This window comes from Lissotriton helveticus, chromosome 9 (genome assembly GCF_964261635.1).
Source record: "Lissotriton helveticus chromosome 9, aLisHel1.1, whole genome shotgun sequence".
In the NCBI taxonomy this organism is placed as follows: domain Eukaryota; kingdom Metazoa; phylum Chordata; class Amphibia; order Caudata; family Salamandridae; genus Lissotriton; species Lissotriton helveticus.
Window position 1 is genome coordinate 1,241,111,170 of NC_136070.1, and position 23,745 is coordinate 1,241,134,914.

The 23,745-nt window shown below is 45.7% G+C and overlaps 1 protein-coding gene across 2 annotated transcripts in view; it reads left to right on the forward strand.

Annotated features, from left to right (window-relative positions):
• EEFSEC (eukaryotic elongation factor, selenocysteine-tRNA specific) overlaps nucleotides 1–23,745 on the forward strand; it is a 583,429-nt gene that overhangs the window by 108,682 nt on the left and 451,002 nt on the right. For both annotated transcript variants that reach the window (XM_078661741.1, XM_078661742.1), the window contains exons 2-3: nucleotides 14,756–14,963; nucleotides 17,317–17,413. In XM_078661741.1, coding sequence (XP_078517867.1) covers nucleotides 14,756–14,963; nucleotides 17,317–17,413 — 305 coding nt within the window. The remainder of the gene's footprint in view (nucleotides 1–14,755; nucleotides 14,964–17,316; nucleotides 17,414–23,745) is intronic.

Here is a 23,745-nt window from a genome sequence, read left to right on the forward strand (position 1 = left end):
GCTCCAGGGCAGAAATCCGGGTCAGGGCATCCTTCATTGCTGCGGCCAAGGTGCGCTGCGCCGGCTCCAAGGTTTTCACCGAGCCCTCCACTTCTTTGACCCTGTCCGACAGCTTGCCATGATCCGCCCTGAGGAGGCCCAGGCTCGTCGCCACCTGGGCAATGTCCTGCTGAAGGGCCGAGCGTGTGGTCGCAATCGCCTCCAGGACGCGATCAAACTGTTGCTGCAGCGGCGCGCCACCAGCACTCCCCGGGTTTCCATGGGCTTCCTTGTCCAGGGTCTCCGAGTCAGAGGCCGCCGGGGTGGTCCCCTTGGCCCCCCTCGGCTTCCCCATGTCGCGGGAAGCGCACAGTGTGGACTCAGATGAAGGTGTCACCAAGTGCGGGCGCCGATTATAACTCTCCCGAATGCAGGCCTTCGGGGTGAGGGCCGGTGATCCACCTCTCCAGGGCCAGGTGGATCTCCACAGTTTCGGCTCGCGCCACCACCGTGTCGTCTGAGGGCGCCGAGGAGGAGGCGGAGACACCCGGCGCCAGGCCGGGCAGGCCCGTCTGGTTGACGAGGATCCGGAGCGAGGGCCACCCACACCACCAGAGACTTTGTGGCGCCAGGGGGTTGTGCTTCCCATGGGATCGGGTCGATCGGGGGATGCAGCCAAGCGCCGCGTCGGGGGTCGGCACCACCGTCCGGACCTCCAGGCGTCCGTGCGCCGGGGTTCACTAAGGTAGAGGCTTCCGACCGCCCCGGTGCAGTTACCAATATCAGAGTCTCAGCCGGGCAGAGTCCTGCTCCTCACTCTCCAGGAAAACACAAGAGCGGAGGGCACGCTAAGACCAGCGACGTTCTACCAGGCTAATGGTCCCGTCTAAGGGGACAAAGGAAGTCCGGGCGCCATATTGGGTCGCTCTCCGCGGGACCACAAACTTCGAGTTTCGGGCGGATCACCACCCGTCCAGGCTGTGCCAGGCGCCTCAGCAGGGTCCAGTCGGGCCGAACAACGATTCGCGGGGGCTAGGGTGCCCCGCGGCCTCCGATTAACAGGATAATCCCGGGCTCAGTCCCGGAGCCGAGCTCTCAGGCGACCATCACCATCGGCGCCCAAGCCACGCCCCCCCTGTGTTAGCTTAGTTATGGTTAACTTTTTTAAATGGTGTGCCTGAGGTACCTCATCCTCTCATAACAGTATTTTGGGATCTAAGGGGCACACGTAACAATTCCTACTCAGATGGCTGACACTTTCTTTTAATCAGTCACCCAATCAAGTGTAGAAGACCATAAAACTTTAAAAGGATAGATCTCAGGAACTGATTGTTGAGCTCTGAAAATTCCATTGCTGTACGATGAGAACTGGACTGCCCTTAAAGTCTGTGATACTGAGATGCAATTACTGGGCATGTCCACGGTGTACACGGCATACAATGTAAGGTACCCTACGGTCAAGCCAGGGAGCTAAGGATCCTGAGGCTTCCACTGACTGCTGGACCGCTGTCCCGCGAGGGGAAAGTGATTCCTGGTGTAGTTCAGGAACCTATCAGCATCCCATCTTTGGTAGGTGATGTGGTCATGACATGGCGTGCCATTTGGAAGATAGTCGATAGCAAGAATTCTGCAAAGGGTCTCCATAGTTATGTAGGCAACCAATGGCGCGACACCACATAGATTCACTGTGTCTGGGGTTATCTCACTTGCAGGTGGATCCTAGCATGACCAGGATCGACCTGGTGATAGGTCAGTAGGATGCTCTAGGCAGACACTTTGAACTCCTTGGGTTGCCCAGGCACTTCTGCACAGGTAAGGTAGGAACAGGAGAGCAGACCAGCAACCTGACTGCACTAACCAGAAGATATACGTGACGCATCGCGCTACTATAAGACCCAATTGTATGAAGGGTGGCAGTACGAGAATAGCAGCAAGAAAAGGAAACTGCTAGGAGTGTGGCATGCTCTGTTATTGGGACTTAAACTTTTGAAGGGAGGTACCCTGACCATATCAGCAGGATAAGAAATTCATAAGGAGTGTGGCAGGCTCCGCCCATGAGATTTGTATAAAAGAACACCTTGAGAGACGACATCGCATGACACAACGGCAAAACCATCTGTGCCGAGTACCACATAGGAGCAGGTATATCCAACTGTTCCTGGTAAATTGTAATATGCAAGAGAGTCAATAATACAGTCTTGATTAAGATGGTGTAAGCTTTTTCCATCGGAACGCGTCGACGCTCCATTACACAATCTGTGGAAAGGCTGGAACCACAGACTATTTAATTCACAGCAATAACCTTCATTATTGTTCTACCACGGATGTGTTTGTTTTTATGACAAAGTATATTGTCTTTTTTGTATGTACTCTCTTGTGTAGTTATATGCTAGTGTATTGTGCAAAATATTGTTTTATGTGTTACCGATAGACTTTGTGTTACTTCTGTCACAGATGTATTTTGGCAATGGATTCTACTCGGTGTGCCATAGGTTGTGATAAATATAGCTGTTTTTAATTATTAGATAGTAAGTTGGTTTGAATGCATGGAGCGATTCATGCTTTTTATGTCAACAGTTGTTTTGGCCCTACTCTTTAATACATTTATCTATTTTTTATAAACTGTGTATTTTGATTTTGGGCTTATTGTTACATTCCCCGTGGGTGTATGGAGAATCTGAAATGCTGGTAGTTAGTATGATCATTTGATGATTCGAGTATGTGGTAAGGAGGTCGAGTTAACTTTATTTTGTAGTCCAAAGGAAACCTTCTTTGTGATACAGCAGGGGCAGAAGTAACACAGGTGACCAATGGAGTGGAACTAACACGTGGGGGAGCACCATGGGTGTGCTGGTGGGTGGAAGGAACACAGGGGGCATAGGTGGTAGGAAGCAACACGGAGGACGTGTTCAAAGTGGTGAGATGTGGCGGGGAGCAAATGGGCGATAGAAAACAATGTGGAGGTGGCAGGACATAGGAGAATCAACATCAGAGATAGAGGGGCTAGAGAAAGGAACTCTAAAGAGTCGCCCAGGAGGGGAGAGAAGTACCCGGGGGAGACAGCTGGAAAACACATGCACTCTTGTGGAGTGCTTGAATGAAAGAAAAAATAGCACCTGAAAAGTGAGCAGTGGAAGGACACAAGTATTGCATCCATGCTCCAGAGGAGGGAAAAATAGAATACGAGGAAGGAAAGCCCACACAAGCTAATGATTAAAAAGTAAGCAAATGACAGTGAAAAAAAGGTCAACAAATGGTGGGCATCAGCAATGGTGATCAAAGCCTAGTAAGCCATCAAGGTGTTTTGCAGCAGACTGCTCATGTTCTGACCTAAATAGGGGTCTCCAATGGCGTTTTCTGTCATTTCCTGGTGCACAATTATTTCTATGTTCATTATCACTTCTCTAGAAATTGGGTGCTAACTGCGTTGGTACATGGGTCACCAGTAGGCATACTTCCTCCCACCCGGAAGGAGCTGCTCTCTCCAGGCGGGAGCAATGCTGGTTCCTGCATTATGCGGGGAGCCAGCTGGGGCTCCCCTCGTGGCCCCCAACTAGTAGTTTGTGCCACCTGTGGCCCTGGAGGATAGGGACCCCGTGGCCCAAGAAGGTTTGAGATGGGGGGGGGGGGAAGCATGCCCCCCTCCCTTAAATTAAGCTTTTCTGCCCCAGGGGATGTGGTTATGGGACCTAATAAAACTTGGGGAGGGGACGAACGACCCACCTCTTTTTTTTTTTTATTGCTTTTGGCCCCGGATGATGTTATCCCCCAGGCCTGATAAGGCTCGGGGTGGAAGGTGGGCACATCACCTCCTCTTAGAATTTCGCCCCAGGGAGCGGGGTTCCTGGGGCCCAAGAAGATACGGAGAGGCTGCACGCCCCTCCCCTTAATAATGCAATTCGGCCACTGGGGATGGAGTCCCCGGGTCCTAATAAGGCTTGGTGAGAGGGGCCGTGCAGCACCTCTACCCTTTTTTATTGCATTTGGCCCTGTGGGATGGGGTCCCCGGGGCCCAAGAAGGCTTGGTGATGGGGGCCACACACCCTCTCCCCTTAAATACACAATTCAGCCCAGTAGTCATTTCCTTTGGTAGCAACCCTTTCACCCCAAATACTTGTCACCAACTAGGACACAGCAATAACTGAGAAGAGCAGAGCACCAGAGTGGTCCCCATGAGTGAAGTCTCTTGTATTCCAGGGGCCTCCAGAACTTTTCTCATTTGTTAACAGTTTGTTTTAGATCCTGAGTCTTGTTGACCTTGGTTCATGTCTTGTAGTATCAGTACCACGAAGCCTTGGGTTATACGAGTGTTTTATAATATGTAAGTAATACATCAAAATGAAATGGTCACCAAAGGGGCCCTTGGGAAGAATAATATATTTTAAGGGAACTCCTTAAATTATGCCCCCGGGAATTAAGTCAAAAAGTAAAATTATGGGGTAATTTCTGAGGAGGATAGATATAAGAAGAGTTTGGAGGAGGCAACTGATGAATACAGATGGGAACTCTTATCATCACAATGTTCTCAACATATCAAACTGAATGCTTGAGTGTTAAAACATCTGACAAAATGCATTTAAAATGAATTGATTGATGTTGCCTAAAGATGCTTTTAAAAATGCACAGGTTAACTTCATACTGGTACTTTTTAGGAACCTGTTTTGTGAAGTTGACATAGTTTTGTCCATGGGTCTGGTATAACATAACCAGTAGACATGTCACTTGGGTATGTTATGCATTTTGCCCAGATGTTATTTACAGACATCCATGCTTTTTGATGTATTTAGGCCAGAGCTAGATAGAAAACAACAACGGAGGAAGGAACACAAATGGATGATTTCAATAGATAAAGCAGAGTGTGGGACCCCCATCATCAAACTGTAATTCCTTGTAGTATTTACGATCATGGCCTAGATTGTAAAATGATTTTCCAACTGCAAGTCCTGCTAATCTCATATGTTTTGTGACCACAACCTGACTTTCTCAATGGTCTACACCTCTTTTGTGATTCACTGAGTCATTTTAAATCACAGATAGGAAGGGCATGAAAGCCGCGTCTGCTCCTCATTGTGAATTGCAATGAGATGCATCAATGGTTTGTGAGTGCAATTGCAGGTGCAAACCATTCATTTACTCACTCCTCCTAAGGAGGAAGTAACCCATTTGCAAAGTCCTCTTTGGACAGCTTTCCATTTGTAAATTGTATCAGGTGGCCTGTGGAGGGGGGGTACAGGGAGTTGAGGCAGGGGTCTCTCTCCCTCTCAGGAGCAGACGGTGCACCTGCTCTCTCAATGTGTTGCCAAATGGGAAATACTTTTTTAAAGTTTCTAATTTGGGAATGTAAAGACAGCAATGGTGATCTGCTGTTCCTTCTAGGCTACCATCTTGTCTTTGCGACTCACTGCAGTTTGCAAACAGAAAACTGCCTAATTTAATTTATTAGCCTGTTTGTTCTGTGACTACTGACATTTGGAGATTTTTGATGTATAGCTCTACATGCAGATTCCTCACCTTTAGAATATTCCCAGGTGCCAGACCGGATCCAGAACATTTTGCACCAATGTTCCTCCAAGCTGTGGTGCCTGTTTCTCCGCACCGTCCTGGAATTAAAGGGAATAGAGCAGCGTAAATGCGCCACCCTAGACTCCAATCCGGAGCTCTGCTCCCAAATTTGTTGGTCTTCAGGTGACTTCAAATTTACATCCGACAGTTTGCCAATGATAATGTATTCACCAAAAATGACAGGATCAAAGCTGTGCCTCCACTGCAGGAAGCAGATGCCGTTTACGAACCTGTACAACGTCTTTGGTGCTTGAGCTTGGATTGCGAAACAAATGTGTACAATAATTGCATCTTCAGACCCCTGAATGTGATCCAGGGGACCACTGATGATCCGGTTCAAGAAGCTGGTCCCAGGTGAAGTCCAGTTCCTGCTCAAAGTCTTCCAGTAAGTCACAGTTGAAGGTGCGCAGTAAAAGCAAGAATGCTCAGCGACAGTCAACCCTGTGCTACCTCACTAAATCAGGCTTGAGGGTGTTACTCAAAAGATCCTATCCCACAAACGTTTTCTGACTCAGATGTGGTCCCAGAACTTGTCCTGCGGCACCCCAAATTAACACCGGCTGTTATTGAACCCGCAGTAAATAGTGACCAAGGAGGCCATTCTCCAGCTCTGTCAGGCGCTTCTAGTGTCCTCTGGCATGCCTTTGGTCCCCATAAAACCACAAGGGGCTCCAGTTGGGCTTCACAAGCTGGTCCTTTCTCGGTGCCAGCTCGCCTGTGAGACCCCTTCCTGGTTCTATTCTGACAGCGGTTCAAACTTCCACCCTATCCCTGTATCCACACCAGTTTTATTTCTGTAATAACACTGATGCCTACTCCCTCCAATAGCTCTGGACCACTGGACTCTGATGCCTTTCTCCAACCCTGAGCCATCGTCTGCGTCCAACAGCCTATGTGGCATGATGGGATTACAGAAATGGAACCAGTCAATTTACAACTATACCCTAACCCTCAGCCTCTGCCTTAATACAGATACTTTTAAGGTGCAAAACACCTTATTTGGTTTCGAATCTCTTGCAGTTCAGGGGATGCAAAATGTTCCAGAGTACACCATTGATGATGAGGAGAATAACACCTGCTTTCCACTCACGTTACTGATGATGGGCTATACCTGAAATTATAGAATGCCAGGGATCTGAATGCATCTCTAGAGACTGTGCTAGATTAACCACCTGGGCACCAATGGAAGAAAGTTCCTCTTTAGCAGTAGTGATGTGAAAGGCAGCAGAGTTGCAAGACTTACATTTGCCTACCACTGAAACTAAGGCGTTTTTATTTACTGTGTGTGCCTTCAACCAGTTCCAACCTTTCCTGAGCCACTATTTCTTTTCAGTGAGGCTGTTACAGACACTCAAGGCCACTTGGTCAAAGTTGTGCTTGGGTACTACAGTAAGTCCATATGTGGCCAGGTGAGATAGACCGACCCCTGGTGATTCAGATTTTCTAACGTGGCATTCTATGGCTGAAAGCCAGGTGCTACAGGTGTTGATGAGTAAAGTCACTCACAATGACTTTTCAGTCAGTCTTCCTGATAGAGAGTTGAAACGTATTGATGCCTCTGGAAAGAGAATGTTCTCTTCGGCTAGTTTAGCCGCAAGATCCTTGAATGCAGGTACAGCCGTTGGTTTGTTGGACATGGCCAGCAAGATCTAGCCAGCCTTCCCGGAAGGCCTTAGGACCTCCCCGGCTCAACTGGATCATGGTTGCCAGGAAATTGCAAAATATGCCTTACGTGCTGGCTTATACACCACTGGCTATGTTGGCAGAGCTATTGGCACCAGTGTTATGCTTAAAGGGACGCCCTGATGCAATGAACTAGATTTTCATGAGATGTCCCAGAGTCCCTTATGAACTTGCCCTTTGATGGCTCTAGATTGGAGAGAAGCCTGATTGGACACTTGAATGATGATAAGCCACAGCATGGTCCTTTGGGCTCTTTCCCTCACCAGGCAGTTACACCAACAGTACAGGAAGCTTATGGGCTCCAGTAGGGTGGCTTACAGTCAATGCAAGCCTTCCCAACCTGGCAGCACCAGCAGGTCAACTCCTTTCAGGGCAGATGCTCTGGTGGCAGCTGAGGTTGATTGCGCCAGCGGTAACAGCTCTTCTTTAACTCCTCCTCCCCTGCTGCAATGGCTTCCATGCTGATTTAAGCTACCCTTGCAGATTCATACCCAGCCAGTCGGAGGCTGATAGGACATTTCCTCCCCGGCTGCCTATCCGTCTTGTCAGACAGATCGCTCTTGTAAATGATTGAAAGGGGCTGTGCCTGCCTTTTATTTCTTCGCTGTCCAGTGTTGCTCATACGTGAAAGTGGCTGTCTGTGGACCATTCTGCTATCTTGCTGCAAAAAGCCAACCTTCTGGTGGCCAAGTTGCTGGCTTCGAAGAGAGGGAGAAGGTGCTATTTGCTCGACTTCTTCGTATCCAAGAAACACACGGGCCTCAGGCCTGTATTGCATCTCTTTCCACTGAGAGCCTTTTTGTGGAAAGACAAATTCAGAATGCTCATCCTGTCTTTCAATCTGTCTGCTATGGACCCAGGAGAATGGATGTCGTTCCTAGACTCGCAGGATGCCTAGTTTCATATACCGGTCCTGCAATCACAAAAGGTATCCTCTGCGTTTCATGGTGGGGTCAAAACACTTCTAATTTGCCGTACTCCCCTTTGGCCTCACCTTGGCCCCACAGGTGTTCAAGAAAGCGATGACGTGGTCTCTGGCTAACTGTGGAGTCAGGGATACATTTGGTCGATGACTGGCTGTTCCAATCAGGCACTCTGCAGTCAGTCATAGACCACCTCCAGACAATGGCCAAACTCCAGATACCTTTGGAGTTTTCCACCAATGAGATGAAGTATCACTGGGCCCCACAAAGAGACACAGTGGCTTCCAAGGGTTTTCCACCGGCCAGCGAGACCGGGACATTGAAAATATGATCCTGACTTTCTGGGTCTTGGTGAGGTTGGCTCTGAGGCTTCTTCGATTTCTAGCCTTGTGGATTCCCCTTGTCCCAACTGCTAGATGACATTTTGATACCCTGCAATGAAACAGGTTTTCAGAAGGCCCAGCATCAAGGCTGCGTCTCTGACCCCATCCAGATCTAACCGATTATGGCTCTAGATCTTCTGTGGTGGCAGACAAGCGGAAGCCTGACCTTCAGCAGGCCAGTCTGTCACCCCAGATTTCTTGCTTTTTTGCTGAACCCTATTTTTCCTGGCTACAAAACTCTGTGTACTTTACCACTGCTAAACTGTGGCAATTTATTGTGCTCCTCCTTTCAACATAGTAAAGTTGGTGTACACCTGATTGGTTTATTACATTTTCAGATACGTTCCTAGTAAATGGCACCAAATGTACACAGTGCCTGTACATTAAGTGCAGCTTGTGGACTGCAGCACTTATTGTGCCATCTACTGCATTGGCACTGTAAACCATGCTTTCAGGCCTGCCACTGTAGCCTAGCTGCAGTTTTGAAACAGCAAATTTGACCTGTCGAAATAAGCCCTTTTGAACGGCTTAAACCTTCTAAATGACTGGAACGGCTCTCCCTCTTGTACCCAGGACAAAGAAGTGGACTCCATGTATCATAAGGCTGACTTTCAGTTCAAATATAGGGATACAACAAGCTCAGAGAAACCTTTCTTTCAACTACTCAGCTGATCAGTGGTCCTGGATTCTACCTGGCACCATTTGAGTCCCCAAGAACCTCCCCTTAGGTTCTGGGGGGGGGGGGGGGGCTTTAGAAGTGTACTCCTGTAGATTTGGACTTAAAGGACTAAAGTCAGACGGTAAACTCTTTTGGCCAGGATGAAACTGGTTGGTGTATCTGATACGCGCTCCATCGTGGTGAGCGTCATATTTCGACCATTGACTATCATTGGCATTTTGTGCTTCTTTGCGCTGTTTCCACTTAAGAGCTTAAAAATGCATGTCGCTGGTTCACCTTATTAGAGTTTTGTTATTTTGCTGTCATTTTACTTATTAAATTGTACTCTATTTTTCTAATTCATTCTGTTTTTTTAATGTTTTGCATTTCAACGTTATTACTCTTGAAGTACTGCATAAATACTTTACACATTGCCTATAAGTTAATCTTGTCTGCACTGTACCATAGATACCAGGGGCTGAGCTCAGGTTTGTTCAGTCAATTTAGTGTTCAGCTTGAGAAGGGCTGTGATTATTCCTTCATATGGTACTCACCCACCTTCAATAATAACCCAATTTCTTATGTTTATTCTCTATTAAAATAGGTCGTGGTTGCATATGGGACCAGATACCACTTCGAACTTTATGGGGACATGGGGTGCTTTCTAGGGCTGTGCCTTCCCTTCCACTTTATGCAAACTCTCAGAAATAAGATGAGTGCAGTCCTGCAGCTGGTCCCCTCATGTCTACTGTGCTGTGTTCAGGGTTACTCATTGGGCTTTTAGCTGATGTGACATTTCTGCTAATTTGGTCAAAGAAAACTAATAATGACTTCTAAAAGTTTTTGATAAATTTGCCATTGAACAGGATATGGTGGTCAACACCAAGAACTGAAAAGAATGTGGACAGAGCTCACAACTCCTTGTAGCAGTTTTATTTAGATAGGTGGCAAGCATTTACAAGTGGGGAACCAACATGTGTTCAAAATGTCCTCATGCTAACAATGAATGAACGCTACAATTCATTGTCACAGTGAGCTGTGGCAAAGTATTCAGTGCAGCTAATGCACACACAATTCAGATGCAGTTTTCCATATTTAACCCCTCCCATGCTGGTGACGGAACCGCTCCGTCACCAGCCACGGACGCGCTGTGCTGATGACGGAGCGGCTCCGTCATGGCCGACTCGGCGCACCTGCGCGGCACGGATTCCACGCCTGCGCTGGACGTTCCATTGAGCGGGCGGGGACGTGACGGAACCGCTCCGTCATAAGCACAGCGCACCCGAGGCTCGTGACGGAGCGGTTCCGACACGAGCATGGGAGAGCCACGCGGCCGCCCCACCCCCTAGCGCTGTGGCGGAATTGCCGCCGCAGCGCAGGGGTTAAAGCTCCTCTTGGCCCCATTTTTCTATTATTGATTTTACCATGTTGGTCCACAAATATCTGTCCTTGGAAAGCCCACTGTCCGCAAGGAACCTAAGTTCACGTCATCCTTAAGTTGGTTTGTGGCTTTTAGATGGCTGCGGAGAGAAGTGTCTCCCAGTGAAGCAGACCAGGGAGAGGAAGATCTTAGCATGAGCACCAGTGCAAAAGATTGCTTGTGTGTGCATGAGCCGCACTGAGGACGTCGCCACAGGGCATTGTCACAATGAATTGTAGTGTTTATTCATCGTTATTTCGCCTTCCTACATGAGAACAATGCGCAGTCTGTGTGGAGCTTCAGTCATGCTTGCTCGTGGATGGATTTCCACTCAAAGCACACTTTTCTTGGACAATGTCTTCTCTTTATCCCTTTCTCACCACCCTTTCTTAGCTGCGTTCTCTCTCCCTTCACCGCCTGCTCGAATCTAAAACTTGGACCCACATGAAACTCTTTTCATTGGGAGGAGGACAGCATTTCCCCTATTGGTCCCTCACCTAGAAAAGGCATGGTTGTTGTAGACTCCATTAAAGGGGAACTGCTGCTTAGAAACACATATGGGATAAAGTACATCCTGCTGTACATTATAAGGATACTGCAAGTCACTGAGCAGTTACATGACTGTATAGAGGAATGAGGCTGAAGGCCGTGTTCATTTATGAGGGTTTGGAACTCTGAGGTGAGGGTGCGGCAGAGGGTGCATTATTCCTTATAATACATGGTCACACCATCACCTTTGCCCCAAAATACTTTAATCTTTGGTGCGTAGCTCTTTCATATGAAAGAGAGAGGATGTTTATAAACAAGAAGAATAAAAAGAGAATCTCTAGTGTAAAACTAAACACATCAAAAAAGCTGTTTATTGCAAAAAGATAATAGAATCTGTGTAACACAAGTCAATTAAAAAAAAAAGACGGAGTAGCTTGCAATGTGTACAAAGATGCAGAAACAGGGGCGTAACACACCTCGAAGCTGGGGAACAGGGTTCGAGTCTCGACGGGGACGTTCAACACCCTGTGATTCTGGGCAAATCACTTAATCTCCCAGTGCCAAACAAACTGAATGTGTACGTCTGTAACACAACTGGTGCTCATGTAAAGTGCGCTGATACCTTCGGGTCGAGTTTGCGCTATATAAAACTGAAATAAAAAAACAATAGAATTTCAGCAAAAGGTCATTTGTATAGACCCCTCAAGGTTTTCCCAAATAAACTAACTGTAATGAGTAGGAAAAACAGTCATTTGTGACAATGTTTAATCTGTAATTGCTTGTCAATTTACAAAAGCAGTATACCATTATGTCTGGCAGACCTTTCTGGTCACTGCAGTATATAGAGTTTGTAGCATGTGATACCCAGAGCAAACTACAGAGCTGCACCTTAAAAGGATTTTTCATTGTGTACAGACTATTCAGCAATTTGTATGGTTTTCATACACATGTTCTTTTAATTTGCCTCAAATTTAAAATCTCTGGTGTCTAGTGGGCTTTCGGCCACCTCGGGGGGCATACTTCCAGTCTGCCACTAGTGGGGGCAGAAAGACTGTTGCACCCTTTTTGGAATAGGAGCATGGCCATGCCGATGGTGGGCAGCCCAACACATCTTTATTCTTTTACTAAATATTCCCTGGTGTCTAGTGGGCTCTGTGCCACCCTGTGGGAGGCAATTTGGGGCAAAACACTAATCTGCCTCCACCAGGGCATACAGATTGATTCACCTTATTGGGGTGGGTGCATTGCCATGCCCATTGTTGCCAATCTCCACCTCCTGTTTCTTTTTCTATTTCCCTGGTATCTAGTGGGCTTTTTGCCCCACTCCCCCCATCGGGAATGGGGTGCAGATTGGGGATAATTGCCCCTATCCATCTCCCACAGGTTGCAGAAAGACTACAACTTTTAGGAGGTCTGTGAAGATCACAAGCCCTTGCCCAAGGGACTCTTCCCATTGCCACAAATCTCCGGTGTGTAGGGGGCAGATCACTGCTTGGGGAGTGCTCTCCTTTGGCAGAAGAGCACAGGTAAGGGTCTCCAGGCATCATGCAAGGCAAGCTCCCCTTAAGTGTGTTTGATTTGAGAGGTCTACCAGTAACGTCACTTTGAAAAATCATACTGCTCCAGCCAAATGCACATATATCAAAGGTTGGCCCCAGCCAACCCCCAAACCTTTCCTTCACTTCTCAAATGTCAGAAACGTGTCCTTTCTGTACAGTTTTCCCATCTGTCTGCAAAAGTCCATAATCCATTCTCCAGATGTTTTTTTCAAAGCTACAAAGTGGGGCACTCCCTAAACCTCTCCCTCCTTGTAGGAAGGTATGCACTTTGCTACCCTCTCTGTCATCCTGTCCATCTCTTGGGCCATCAACACTATAAAATGTGGACTGCCAGGGGGCATCTCGCTTAGTGACATAAACGAGATTGTCAAGTGTTCACGTAGACAGTAGCCTTCTTTATTATGCTCAGTGCTTAACTAGCTTGGTAGATGCTGGTATTGAGCTGCTACGTACTTGTACTTCATATCGGGAAGCACCTGTCCACGCTGTCCACAAGGCAGTTCGACAGTGGCTATTCTAGTTCTAGGTCTTGAGTGGATTAAGGTTTATGAAGTGATCAAGTCATCCATCTCAATTAAATGTGCTTGGTACCAAGCACATCACACCTTGTAGGACAGGGAGACAGTGGTGCAACTTAACCATCTTAACCAGAGATAGCCGGGTAACTATCATGTTGCAGGCTGCAGCCGGGACCATCCTTTTTTGCCCACTGTGCCAGTCAAGAACACAGACCTGCTGTATGCGAATCACTCTTCATCCTGCTCCAAAAGGAACAGTCCAGCAGACCTTTGAAAGATGACCTCTGTTTGTTTTTGGTTACCACTGCTCCCCTGAATCCCACAGTATGTCCACCGTCATTATGCAAATCGGCCACAGACCGTAGTGTCCGAACCAAGCTGGTATCTTCATTGGAATGAACTACAATAACGATAGCCGCGCTTCGCTGTGATAGGCACTGCTGCAACTGCGTCTTTTAGAAGAGACCAAAATGTGGCCTGTTTGTTAGCAACTAATTTCAAGACCCAGGTAATCCCATCCCATTCCTGACAAGAGTGGGTTCCAGTGGTGCCTAAACCCATTGAATGATTATTTCTGTTGAAGGCCATCTATGCAAGTTCAGAAGATATCTTAAATGATTAAGTACAGCAGAAGACTAAAGCAGATACACTTGGCAAACATGGGTATTTGTGACTGTCTACCTTTTATACGTCACCCAACCCAGATATCTGGGTGCATGATAAAATGATAATGGTCAAGCCTGATATAATGAGTGGATATCTATGAAGCTATGTTAAGATGTATATATTTCAAATTTAAATGTTGCATTTCGTTCTGTGACCATCTTATGTTAATTAATATATCATGTGACAGTGCAATTAATTATTTTGTAAGTTTAGTTTGTATTTTGCGGTATTATCTAATATAATCACTCATCCAATTAATACAATCACTATTTGCTGAGACCATCCAGAAGCTAGTTTTAGATTTGGCACCTGACAACAGGAAGACTTAAAGTCCTTTTCGACCCTCACAATGTGTATGTCTTACACTTGAAGCACAGGTTACAATTAATATCCTGGTGTCTACTGTTCTGATGTTTTCTGGTTTGTAAACCACTCTTCATGGCAGCAGAAGGTCCCATACCCATATGTGCCTTTTTTAATCTCTCTCTAACTCCCTTCTATTTTCCGGTCTTTCTAAATCTCACAGCTGTTTTTCACCTAGCTGTTGGCTTTTTATTTCTCTTTTTACATCTTCATCACATAAACTCTTTTTTATTTCTCTCTGTCACACTCGCTCATCTCTTTCTCTTGCTCTCACCCTTCTTCCATTTCTTCCACTTTTCATGTGGCCAAACGGCTAGAGAGCGTTCGACCTCGAAGCTGGGGAACCTGGTTCAATTCTCAGCAGAGACGCTCAACATCCTGTGATTCTGGACAAATTACCTAATCTTCCATGCCTAACAAAATGAATGTGTCCCTCTGTAACAAAACTGGTGCTCATGTAAAGCGCTCTGATCCCTCCGTGCCAAGTTCGCCATATATTAAACTCCAATAAAAAACAAAAAACACGTGCTAAGCCAAACCTTTTCTTCCCAGGGTCCCAGATCATCGACTTGATGATGTTGGTGATAGATGTGACCAAGGGCATGCAGACGCAGTCCGCGGAATGCCTGGTCATTGGTGAGATTGCCTGCCAGAAGATGGTGGTGGTTTTGAACAAAATTGATCTTCTTCCGGAGGGGAAGAGACAAGCGGCCATAGAGAAGATGACCAAGAAGATGCAGAAGACCCTGGAAAACACCAAGTAAGTGATGCTGGTTTCATTTAGCTCTTGGTCCATAAAGTGTGAGTTGATGTCTAATCAAAGAAAAATCTACCATTTTGTCATAACTATTGACCATTTATGTGCATGTGATAGATATGTGCAATGGGCAGCCATTTTCTCTGGGCAACATGCAGTGTTGTAGGTCTGTGTTAGCCATTGTATACCACCTACTGAATAAATATGCATTGGCAAACGCAATAGCTAATTGTTACAAATCAGGGTTTTATCTACACTGCTGCAGTGTTGTTGTGCAGTCATTGTTATAGTTGTGCTGTTGAAAGTGTTGTGATTGAAGTGTTGTAGATGTAGCATCTTTAGGGGATGAGCCAATATGCTCCCTGAGGATTGTGGTCCTGTAGCACTGATGTGGATGCTTGTGTCTCTGAGCCCAACAGTGAGTATGGTGTGGAGGGTTTCTGCTGTGCATAGTCTGACGGAAGAGCCTGCAGACCGCTGGGGTCTCCGAGTGAACCAAACACTATTCCTCACCCACCCGTGTTCCCATTTGCTGGACTACCTCCAAAATGCCAAGTCAGTGAAACTAGGCATGTTAATTACCTACCATTTTGAGCCCAAATTTCCATGGTGTCGCTGCAACTCCCTCATCTCTGGATTAAGATGTATAAACTAGTGTAACCGGGAGCACCAATATCCGACTCAGAAGGATATATGTGCAAATGCATATGTCCCCCTCTGACTCTAGGGAAATTTATTTCAAAATCTAGGGCTGAAGAAGGAAATATAGACACCCCATACTATAATTTCAGGGATATTGTGCATATTTAAAACAAACGTACTTGACAATTAAAAAATGCTAAATTCTAGTGCATGTCCACTATCTGTGATCCCCAGATTAAATAAAAATTCGATTTTAGACATTTTGATTAGTAAAATACAGAAGTATCTCTGTTTGCCCACAGACCTATTACAGATGTTTCCTTTTATATATATTCTGTTGCCACCACAGGCATCAACTCCGATACCTTCATATAATGCTGGTACACAGATGTTTTACCCGCACTTGTCGTCGCCTCAAGCTTAAGTTTGAAATGGTATCAAATGTACGAGTGTCGTCTTTCTGTATCCTTTAAACTTTAGTACTTTACCTAAAGTGCCTTATTTTACCCAACACTTACCTTTTGGGGATCATTCTGAATCTTTTGCTCATTTTATGTTTTTGTAGGTGCTATATACCATGTGGGATTGATTTATTAAATAGCGCAATGTTGAATCCATCACTTCTCAGTGCTCTGATCCCTTTGCTAGGCCATATCATAATCTTATGCAGAATAGTACTAATGGATTTTAAAGCTCAACCAAAGTACTCACAGGACACTAATCTATTTGGCAGTCTGGCATAGAGCATTATCTCAATCCTGGCGGAGACAGAATCGTGAATGTGGGTTCACTCTTCATAAACATAGAAAATTACCATCTAGTCCCAGTTTTTTGACAAATTAGAAACACATTATTTACTCTAACGTTTTTATTTCTCGGGCCCCCTATTGGTGGATATTACTTTTGGGGGGGGGGGGGGTGGCTCATATACCTTATTAGTGGAAGCCTTTCCACACTCCTAGGGTTGGGTCCCAAAAAAGTAGAGGGCTGTTTTTTGCTATATTCATCATTCAGATATCCCTAAGATGTCCAGGTGTTTCAAAGTTCTCATCTGCTCAAGAATTGAAGCATATCAATTCTAAAAGGTCATCACAGGTAGGCATTGAAAATTTGAATAACATCTAAGAAGAAACAATGGGGAAGGCTATGTGATGTAGCTGCAAGGGTGTGTGAGGGCATTACTATCCAACATATGGATTCCCAGCACTGAGCCCACTTGGGGCACCTGTGATTCCTGTCTACTCTGACTCTGCACTTTCTGACTCTAGAGGAACAGCATATCCTATTTTTGATAAAACGTTTGTTTGGGCCCTGGTTTATGCTGGACCTCCCACTCCTGCGTGAGTGGAAAAAGGCCCCCTACGCCCCTCCTCCTTGTATACAACAATCTCTTTTTTAAAACCATGACCATTATTAGCACAGTAAGTGAGCAACAATGTTGAATTGGTTTTTATCTCAATCACTCATCCAGTTGGTCTTTTTCATGTTCACATTCGATTGAGCCTGGGAGAGCAATTTGTAAAAACATGGTTGTTCTATTTGCTTGTACCCATATCATTTGCCTGATTATATTTTTTTCTGCATGAACAAAAATGGATGAGCCTGTGAGGAGCGCTCACAATGTTGTTCTCCAACTATGTCTGTGATTGACATTTGCACCAGTGCCATTCCATTTATTGTGAGAAGGTGTAAAATAATTGCTTTTTTATTCTAGATTCCAGGGATCCCCAATCATAGCTGTGGCGGCTCGACCGGGTGGCCCAGAGGCTTCGGAGACCGAAACGGCACAGGGTGTTCCCGAACTAATTCAGGTAAAACATTACCAGTTCACTTCAGAAACAGTTGGTACTCACTAACAGCCTGCTAGAAGAGTTTAGAAAGATTTTGAGAATGCAGACAGATTCATATTCTTCGGTGGTGTCTATAGTTATGCCTTGGGGTGGTAGAGGGTTTTAGTGATTTAGAGTTTGGGATGGGCTGCTCCCAAGAGGAGCAAGGGCGGTACTGATTTGCATAAGGAGGGCCTCTGAGTAGAGTGGCATGGTGGGCAAAAAACGATGCACTGGAATACCAGCGAGCGACCGTGGCTGAGATCAGTTCAAGCATTCCATCTTGTTGTTTGTTTCAGTTGATGCCCTAAATGCGACGGTGCTCAAACAGGGGTCCTGTTCTCACTGTGCCATAGGACTGTAACTGTGCCCTGCTGACGAGCCCCAAATAGGCCAAAACTGACTTCTGATCCCTTTTGAAATAGGTCTTGCCTGGCAATTTGGGATCCACTGTTCGCAAGAGAAGCAGGATCTGTAGCGATTTGCATAAGGAGGGGCTTTGACTCGAGTGGCATGGTGGTCGAAGAAAGACCGACTAGACTAGAACAAGGCCTGAGCAATCGCCAGTGGCTGAGATTAAATCCAGCATTCCGTCCATTACCTTGTTGTTTGTTATAGACGCGCCCTGTGGTATCAGGAAGTCCGTGTACATGTAGAAGAAACTGCAGAACCTGTCCATGCTTGTTGTCTCCCAGCTGAGAGGAAGGACTCAAGGTGGTCCCTTTAATACTGGGCCATTCTTCCAGGAATTTGAGAATGGTATTGCCAAAACCCCGCCCCTGTATGGTAAGCAACCAAGAGTCACCCATCGGTCTAGAGGTCTAGAGGAATGTGGGCGGCACGTTTCATCAAGGATAGTAAATAATACTTCTCTGATGTTGACAAGGATTAACCTTGATTACGCTCATATTGACTAATGAGAATCATCATCAAGTGTGTGCATCTTTTAAAAAATAGATCTTGTTCAAATCTGCATGATGTATCTTCTGAAACAACGAGATCACTCATTCTCAGAATCCACCACTTCCACAGTTATAGATTTCTTTGTGAGAAATCTCTGTTATCGTATGTTTTACTCTAATTGGTTCATTGATAAAAGCAAGACTACAGCTTTCAGAGTGAACTGATTTTTTAAATGAAAGCCTAGAACTGGGAATGTGGTGGCCAAATGAAATGGAGTGATGTGACCTCCCTCGGGGCCTAAATGTAGACTTTGATACCAAGTTTAGAGTTGTCTACCAGCCCTGCGGACAACTGTCTTCATTGACAGAAACTGCCGTCATGGCGTTTCCTGTTCAGTGCAGGAAAAGTTTGACCAACTGTACTTTCAAAGTTTTCAAAACTTTAAGAAAAAAAAAATCCCAAGTGGGAGTTTGTTTTTGGAAAACAAAACACAAGTGCTGCCCACACCATTGGAGCTTTCTTCCAGGATGTGGGGATCATTATTGTTTTTTTCCTGTCCCTGTTCTTTTCCTGGTGGTGATGGACAGAAAAAAACTACTTTACACTGTCTATCCTTAATAGGGCGAACTGTGTGATGTCCTTTCACCGATGTCCCATACTCTGTTGTCTCGTCATTACATTTATGTTGCATTTGTGATGGAGTGCCCTGTCCGGCAAACTCTAATCCAGGCTCCAAATTGTGTACCTGAACCGTTCAAAGATCTCTGTAGTAGGCCAATAGCCAGGCAGAAATACCACATGGGCATGTCACTGGGTATACTGTATGTAAAATTTGATTTCTTTTTGTATGCAGGTTACCAGAAACTGTCATCTCAGAGCAGATATTTGAGTCTTGTTCTTTCCTTTTAAAAAGCATTGTTTTTCCTGGCGTTAGTCAAGTTGATTAAATGTAGGCAAAGACTATAGACCCCAGAATGCATTCATTGTTAAAAGAAATCCAGGACTGATGTATGTAGTCTTCAGTAACATGGAGCACTAATCCTTGTTGTGGAGACACTTATCGGGTGGGACAATGCAAGTGTTGATGTAACTCCATCATGGTCACTTCACCTGCTCATATTTTCCAACTTAGTTAATTAAGCTGACCTCCATTTTCATAGGAGATATGTAGGGCTATATTATTTACAATTTTTCACTGGTGCAAAAAAGAGGAAATCCTTATACACCATTTTTTTGCTGCTTCCATTATTGGAAATATAGAAGACAGAATATGCTCCAAGCTTTGACTTTCCTGGGTTAAAAAGGGAACACCTGATGGTGCACTTGTTTTGCTCTTTAATGTAATAACAGGTCAAATATGTGTTATTCCACTTTCAAGTGCAAAAGACGATTACGTTTGAGGCAACATTCATATCTTATTACACAAACAGAAAAAGAAGAAAGTCCGGTTTTGGTCATATTTTTTTAAACAAAGGTTATTCACGGAACAAGATTTCTTTGTTAAAAACATTGTCACAAATTTGAAACCATTTTTAACCGACCCATTTATCCTATTGCACAGAATATTGCATCAAAATCACATAATCTGAAAAGATACTTTCAAATGTAACAGTCACCCTAAACTGAGCGATGGACGATTATGCACCCCAGAAGAAGGAAGTTTTATGATTAGGGCTCCCGGTTTTACGGTATTTCTTTTTTTAACATTTCCCTCTGTATTTATCCATATTTGTCTATTTTATCTGTATTTATCCATACTTATTTTGTGTTTTGCGTATAAATGAAGTTGTAAAACTGTACATTTCCATAGTTATTTAACTGATAGACACACACTCCTACTTTGATGTCTGTCCTGTTTTAGCTACTTAAACTGCCAAATATTACATAACAATACATGACTAGCATTATACTACAAATGTATATTGACACATGCTGTTATTTAAAGAAATTCCATCCTGTTTTTTAGGTCTCGGCTAGCGTAGGCTGCGCTTGCGCAGTCTCGCTTGCGAGATTTTATGTCTCTAGCACGGGGCTTAAACAAGCCAGCTCTTCTCCATTGGCTGGCTTCCTAAACGGCGGCCAGCCATTGGAGAAGAGCTTTGCCTGTCACTCTAAGCCCCGTCCGTTTCGGATTGAGGGGCGTGTTTTTTGCTGTCCTTTCTCTTCGTGACGTCTTCAGTCACTCAACAAAAAACACGCCCCCCAGTCTGAAAAGGACGGGGCTTAGCTGGCTCCTCCCTTATTGGTTGCAACCTATCATATTTGGCTCTGCTCTTGCTGGCAGAAGCGTGCCAGCTGCAGTCCACACAGCACTAGGGCACGAGCCTATCAGAGACAGCTTTTGGCCACCCCCAGGACGAGCGCTGTGCGCCCCCTCTATGCATTGCACGCGGCGTGATTACTCCACCCTTTATTCTAGCGTGGCCGGATGTGTAACAACATATATTAACCCGTAACTGGTCTGAAGGGGCCTCAAATGACGAGTTCCCGTTCCCATCCCTGCATCTTTAACAATCGGCACCGATGGGCGTTCTAGAATGGTCTTTTGTTTGGTGGCGTCAACAGAAGTTTTAGCACTAATTGTGGCACAGGATGGCCCGTTTAGGACTTCTTCATGCCCTTTTATTGTTGTGCGTATGTGGGCGTACATTCAAATGAAAATATGGGTGTCGGGAGTTTTGAATTTTTTTTTTGCATCATAGCTTTTTAATAGGTGTTAAAAACACGTTTCTCGGACAGCATTCCTAATCCGGAGTGAACCCCTTAGATTAGGTTTAGACCCATGGAATTGGTATGGCCATCACAAGAGAGTCTAAGGCCCCTCCCAGTTCTACAGACAGGGACTGAAGGGAAGCAGGTGACAGACCAGGAGAGGGCAGAGGAGGGGCACGCGTCTGCCCTCATACAGAGGGCTTTAATACCGCCTGCAAGTTAAACAGCACTCCCTCGGGTGCACCCACGGGGAACAGGGACAAATAACCTCTGGAGCTACAAAGAATGGCGACAAGTTTTACTTCTCGCCCCTCCCCCCTAGACTACATCCCTTTCCCAAGTGTTTGCCAGGTACACCCAGCAGGGTAGGTCCAGGGTGAACGGAGGCCATTGGCTGGCACTCTGCAGAGGAGACATTGGCGTGCTGGAGGCGGGGCTTCTCTAATGTGCTTCCTGGCACCGTGAAATCACATGTCCCTGCAGAGACTGGACCCCATCGGTGCAGGTTAGATTAGTAAGAGCACACAGATGGGGGCCTGCAAAAAGTTTGCCGTCTGAATGGTCCGGGATGCGGGCCCTCCGAGGACGCACCTGAGTCCGGAAACAACGGTCATTCCCTCGTGATGCGCGCATCACCTCCTCCAATGTTACTTCCTAAGTGCCGGTCCAGCTTCAATATATGCGGCGCGAGGATTCAGTGACGTGGCCTAACGTAGGCTCTCTGGTCACACCCAGGGCTGTGCAGTGATGTTTGGTCACTGCGACGCTCCAAGACTTCTCTTCGTTTTCCTTTCTAAAACTCTTCCTAGTATCTTATAAAGTCTTTCACTGGCCCAGATGGTTATTGTGCTGGCTGCTTTCTACCTTCGCCTCAAGTGACGTCACACCTTACAGTCCGGCCTCTGCTTCCAATGGTGAAAAGAGGGCCTTTGAGTGAAGCCTCGCGCCGCACCTCTGCCTGTCCACTCTTGCACACTCAGGCATTAGAAGATCCGGCTACACCAGCCCTGGTGCCATGACATAATGAGTGTCCCGTGGTGTCCCTCTGGTAGTGGCTGAGTCTGGCAAGAGTGCCGCATCTCCTGCCGGGTGCTGTGTGTGGTCTGGGCATACCAGTGAGCGGCTCTTCCAGAATCAAACCCTCGCTCTCTGCATACGTCGGGTCCAGGCATCAAGAGGTTCCAATGGCTGATCCTATATGCTGGAAGTTTTGCATAAACATGACATTTGCTTTTTTGTGGTGCACGTAGCGCGAGGCACACAACCTGCATAAATAAGAGTGATTTGCATGGCGAGTAACTGGCCAGGCCTCTTCTACAACATGCTGTACACCTCTGCTCTAACCCGGCAGTGCACAGTCGACAATTTATAGTTGAATTCAGCGTCCCACTCATCAGGCTGCAGAACGCTAAAAAATGCAATACGAGGAAATTACTAATTTGACTGAAACAAGAGCAGATACATTCGCTTATGGAAATTATGAAATATCTCGAATCTACTCACTCATCAATGAGGAAACAACTGAATATACCTCCTCCAAAAGTAAAGAGCAACAAACTAAACGACTCCTCTATTTATCTCAAAAAATCATTAACCAGCGGTTACATGCCAGCACCATGATTAGATATCATAAGGCTTCAAGAATCCCCCGCGGCCTGAGAATCTTACTAAGACCATCTTTGTGCAAGAATTCAAAGAAATTTACAGATATATGGTATGCGATACTTAATAAATGTTCGCTAGACCTCATCCTTTTGATAATTGAAGGGCTGTCTCAAATCTTAGAGGAATTGGAAAAGGATATCACGATCGTAAAAGAGGAACTAGGAAAAATTATGACACCAGAAGAGCTCAATAAAACACTAGGGGCCAGATGTAGGTAGCTAAATACCGGTCGGTAACGGCCGAATTCGGCCGTTACCGACCGGTATTTGGCTATTGAGATGTAGGGGCACGGAAACAGGGCAAATCGGTAATGTTACCGATTCGGTAAATATACCGGTCGGTAAATTTACCGACCGGTATATTTACCGATTCGGTAAAATTGATATGTAGGTGGGACTCTTCTGAGTCCCACAAGGCCTACAAAATCGGTATTTTACCATCAAATTCAATTTGATGGTAAAATACCGATTCAGGTGTGCATGCACATGTGTGCATGCACACCTGTGCCATATGACAGGCAGACCTGCCCTTTGGGCAGGTATGCCTGCCACATGGCCCCCGAACCTTTTTTGGGGGGGCTAGAGGGTGTCAAAGTGACACCCCCTGCACCCTTGTCAAAATCGGTATTTACCGAATCGGTAAATACCGACCGGTAATGCCCCATTCATTCTGGAGCATTACCGGTCGGTATTTACCGATTCGGTAAATACAGATATTTACCGAATCGGTAAAAAACACATCTGGATGGACCTACATGTCCACCCTTCATATTTACCGATTCTTAATTACCGAATCGGTAAAATTCGGTAATTAAGAATTGGTAAATATTTTTTACCTACATCTGGCCCCAGAAGACATAAAAAGCACATTAGCCAAACATACAGAAGAAGTGAATGATAGAAAACTCCGAAAGTATCGCAGAGACACTATTGATTACAAACTGGGCGAAATATACAATTGGGCTGAAGTATATGCTAGAAAAAGATAGAACCGCCAATACACATCACAAACGGATACTTCATCCACGGACACTG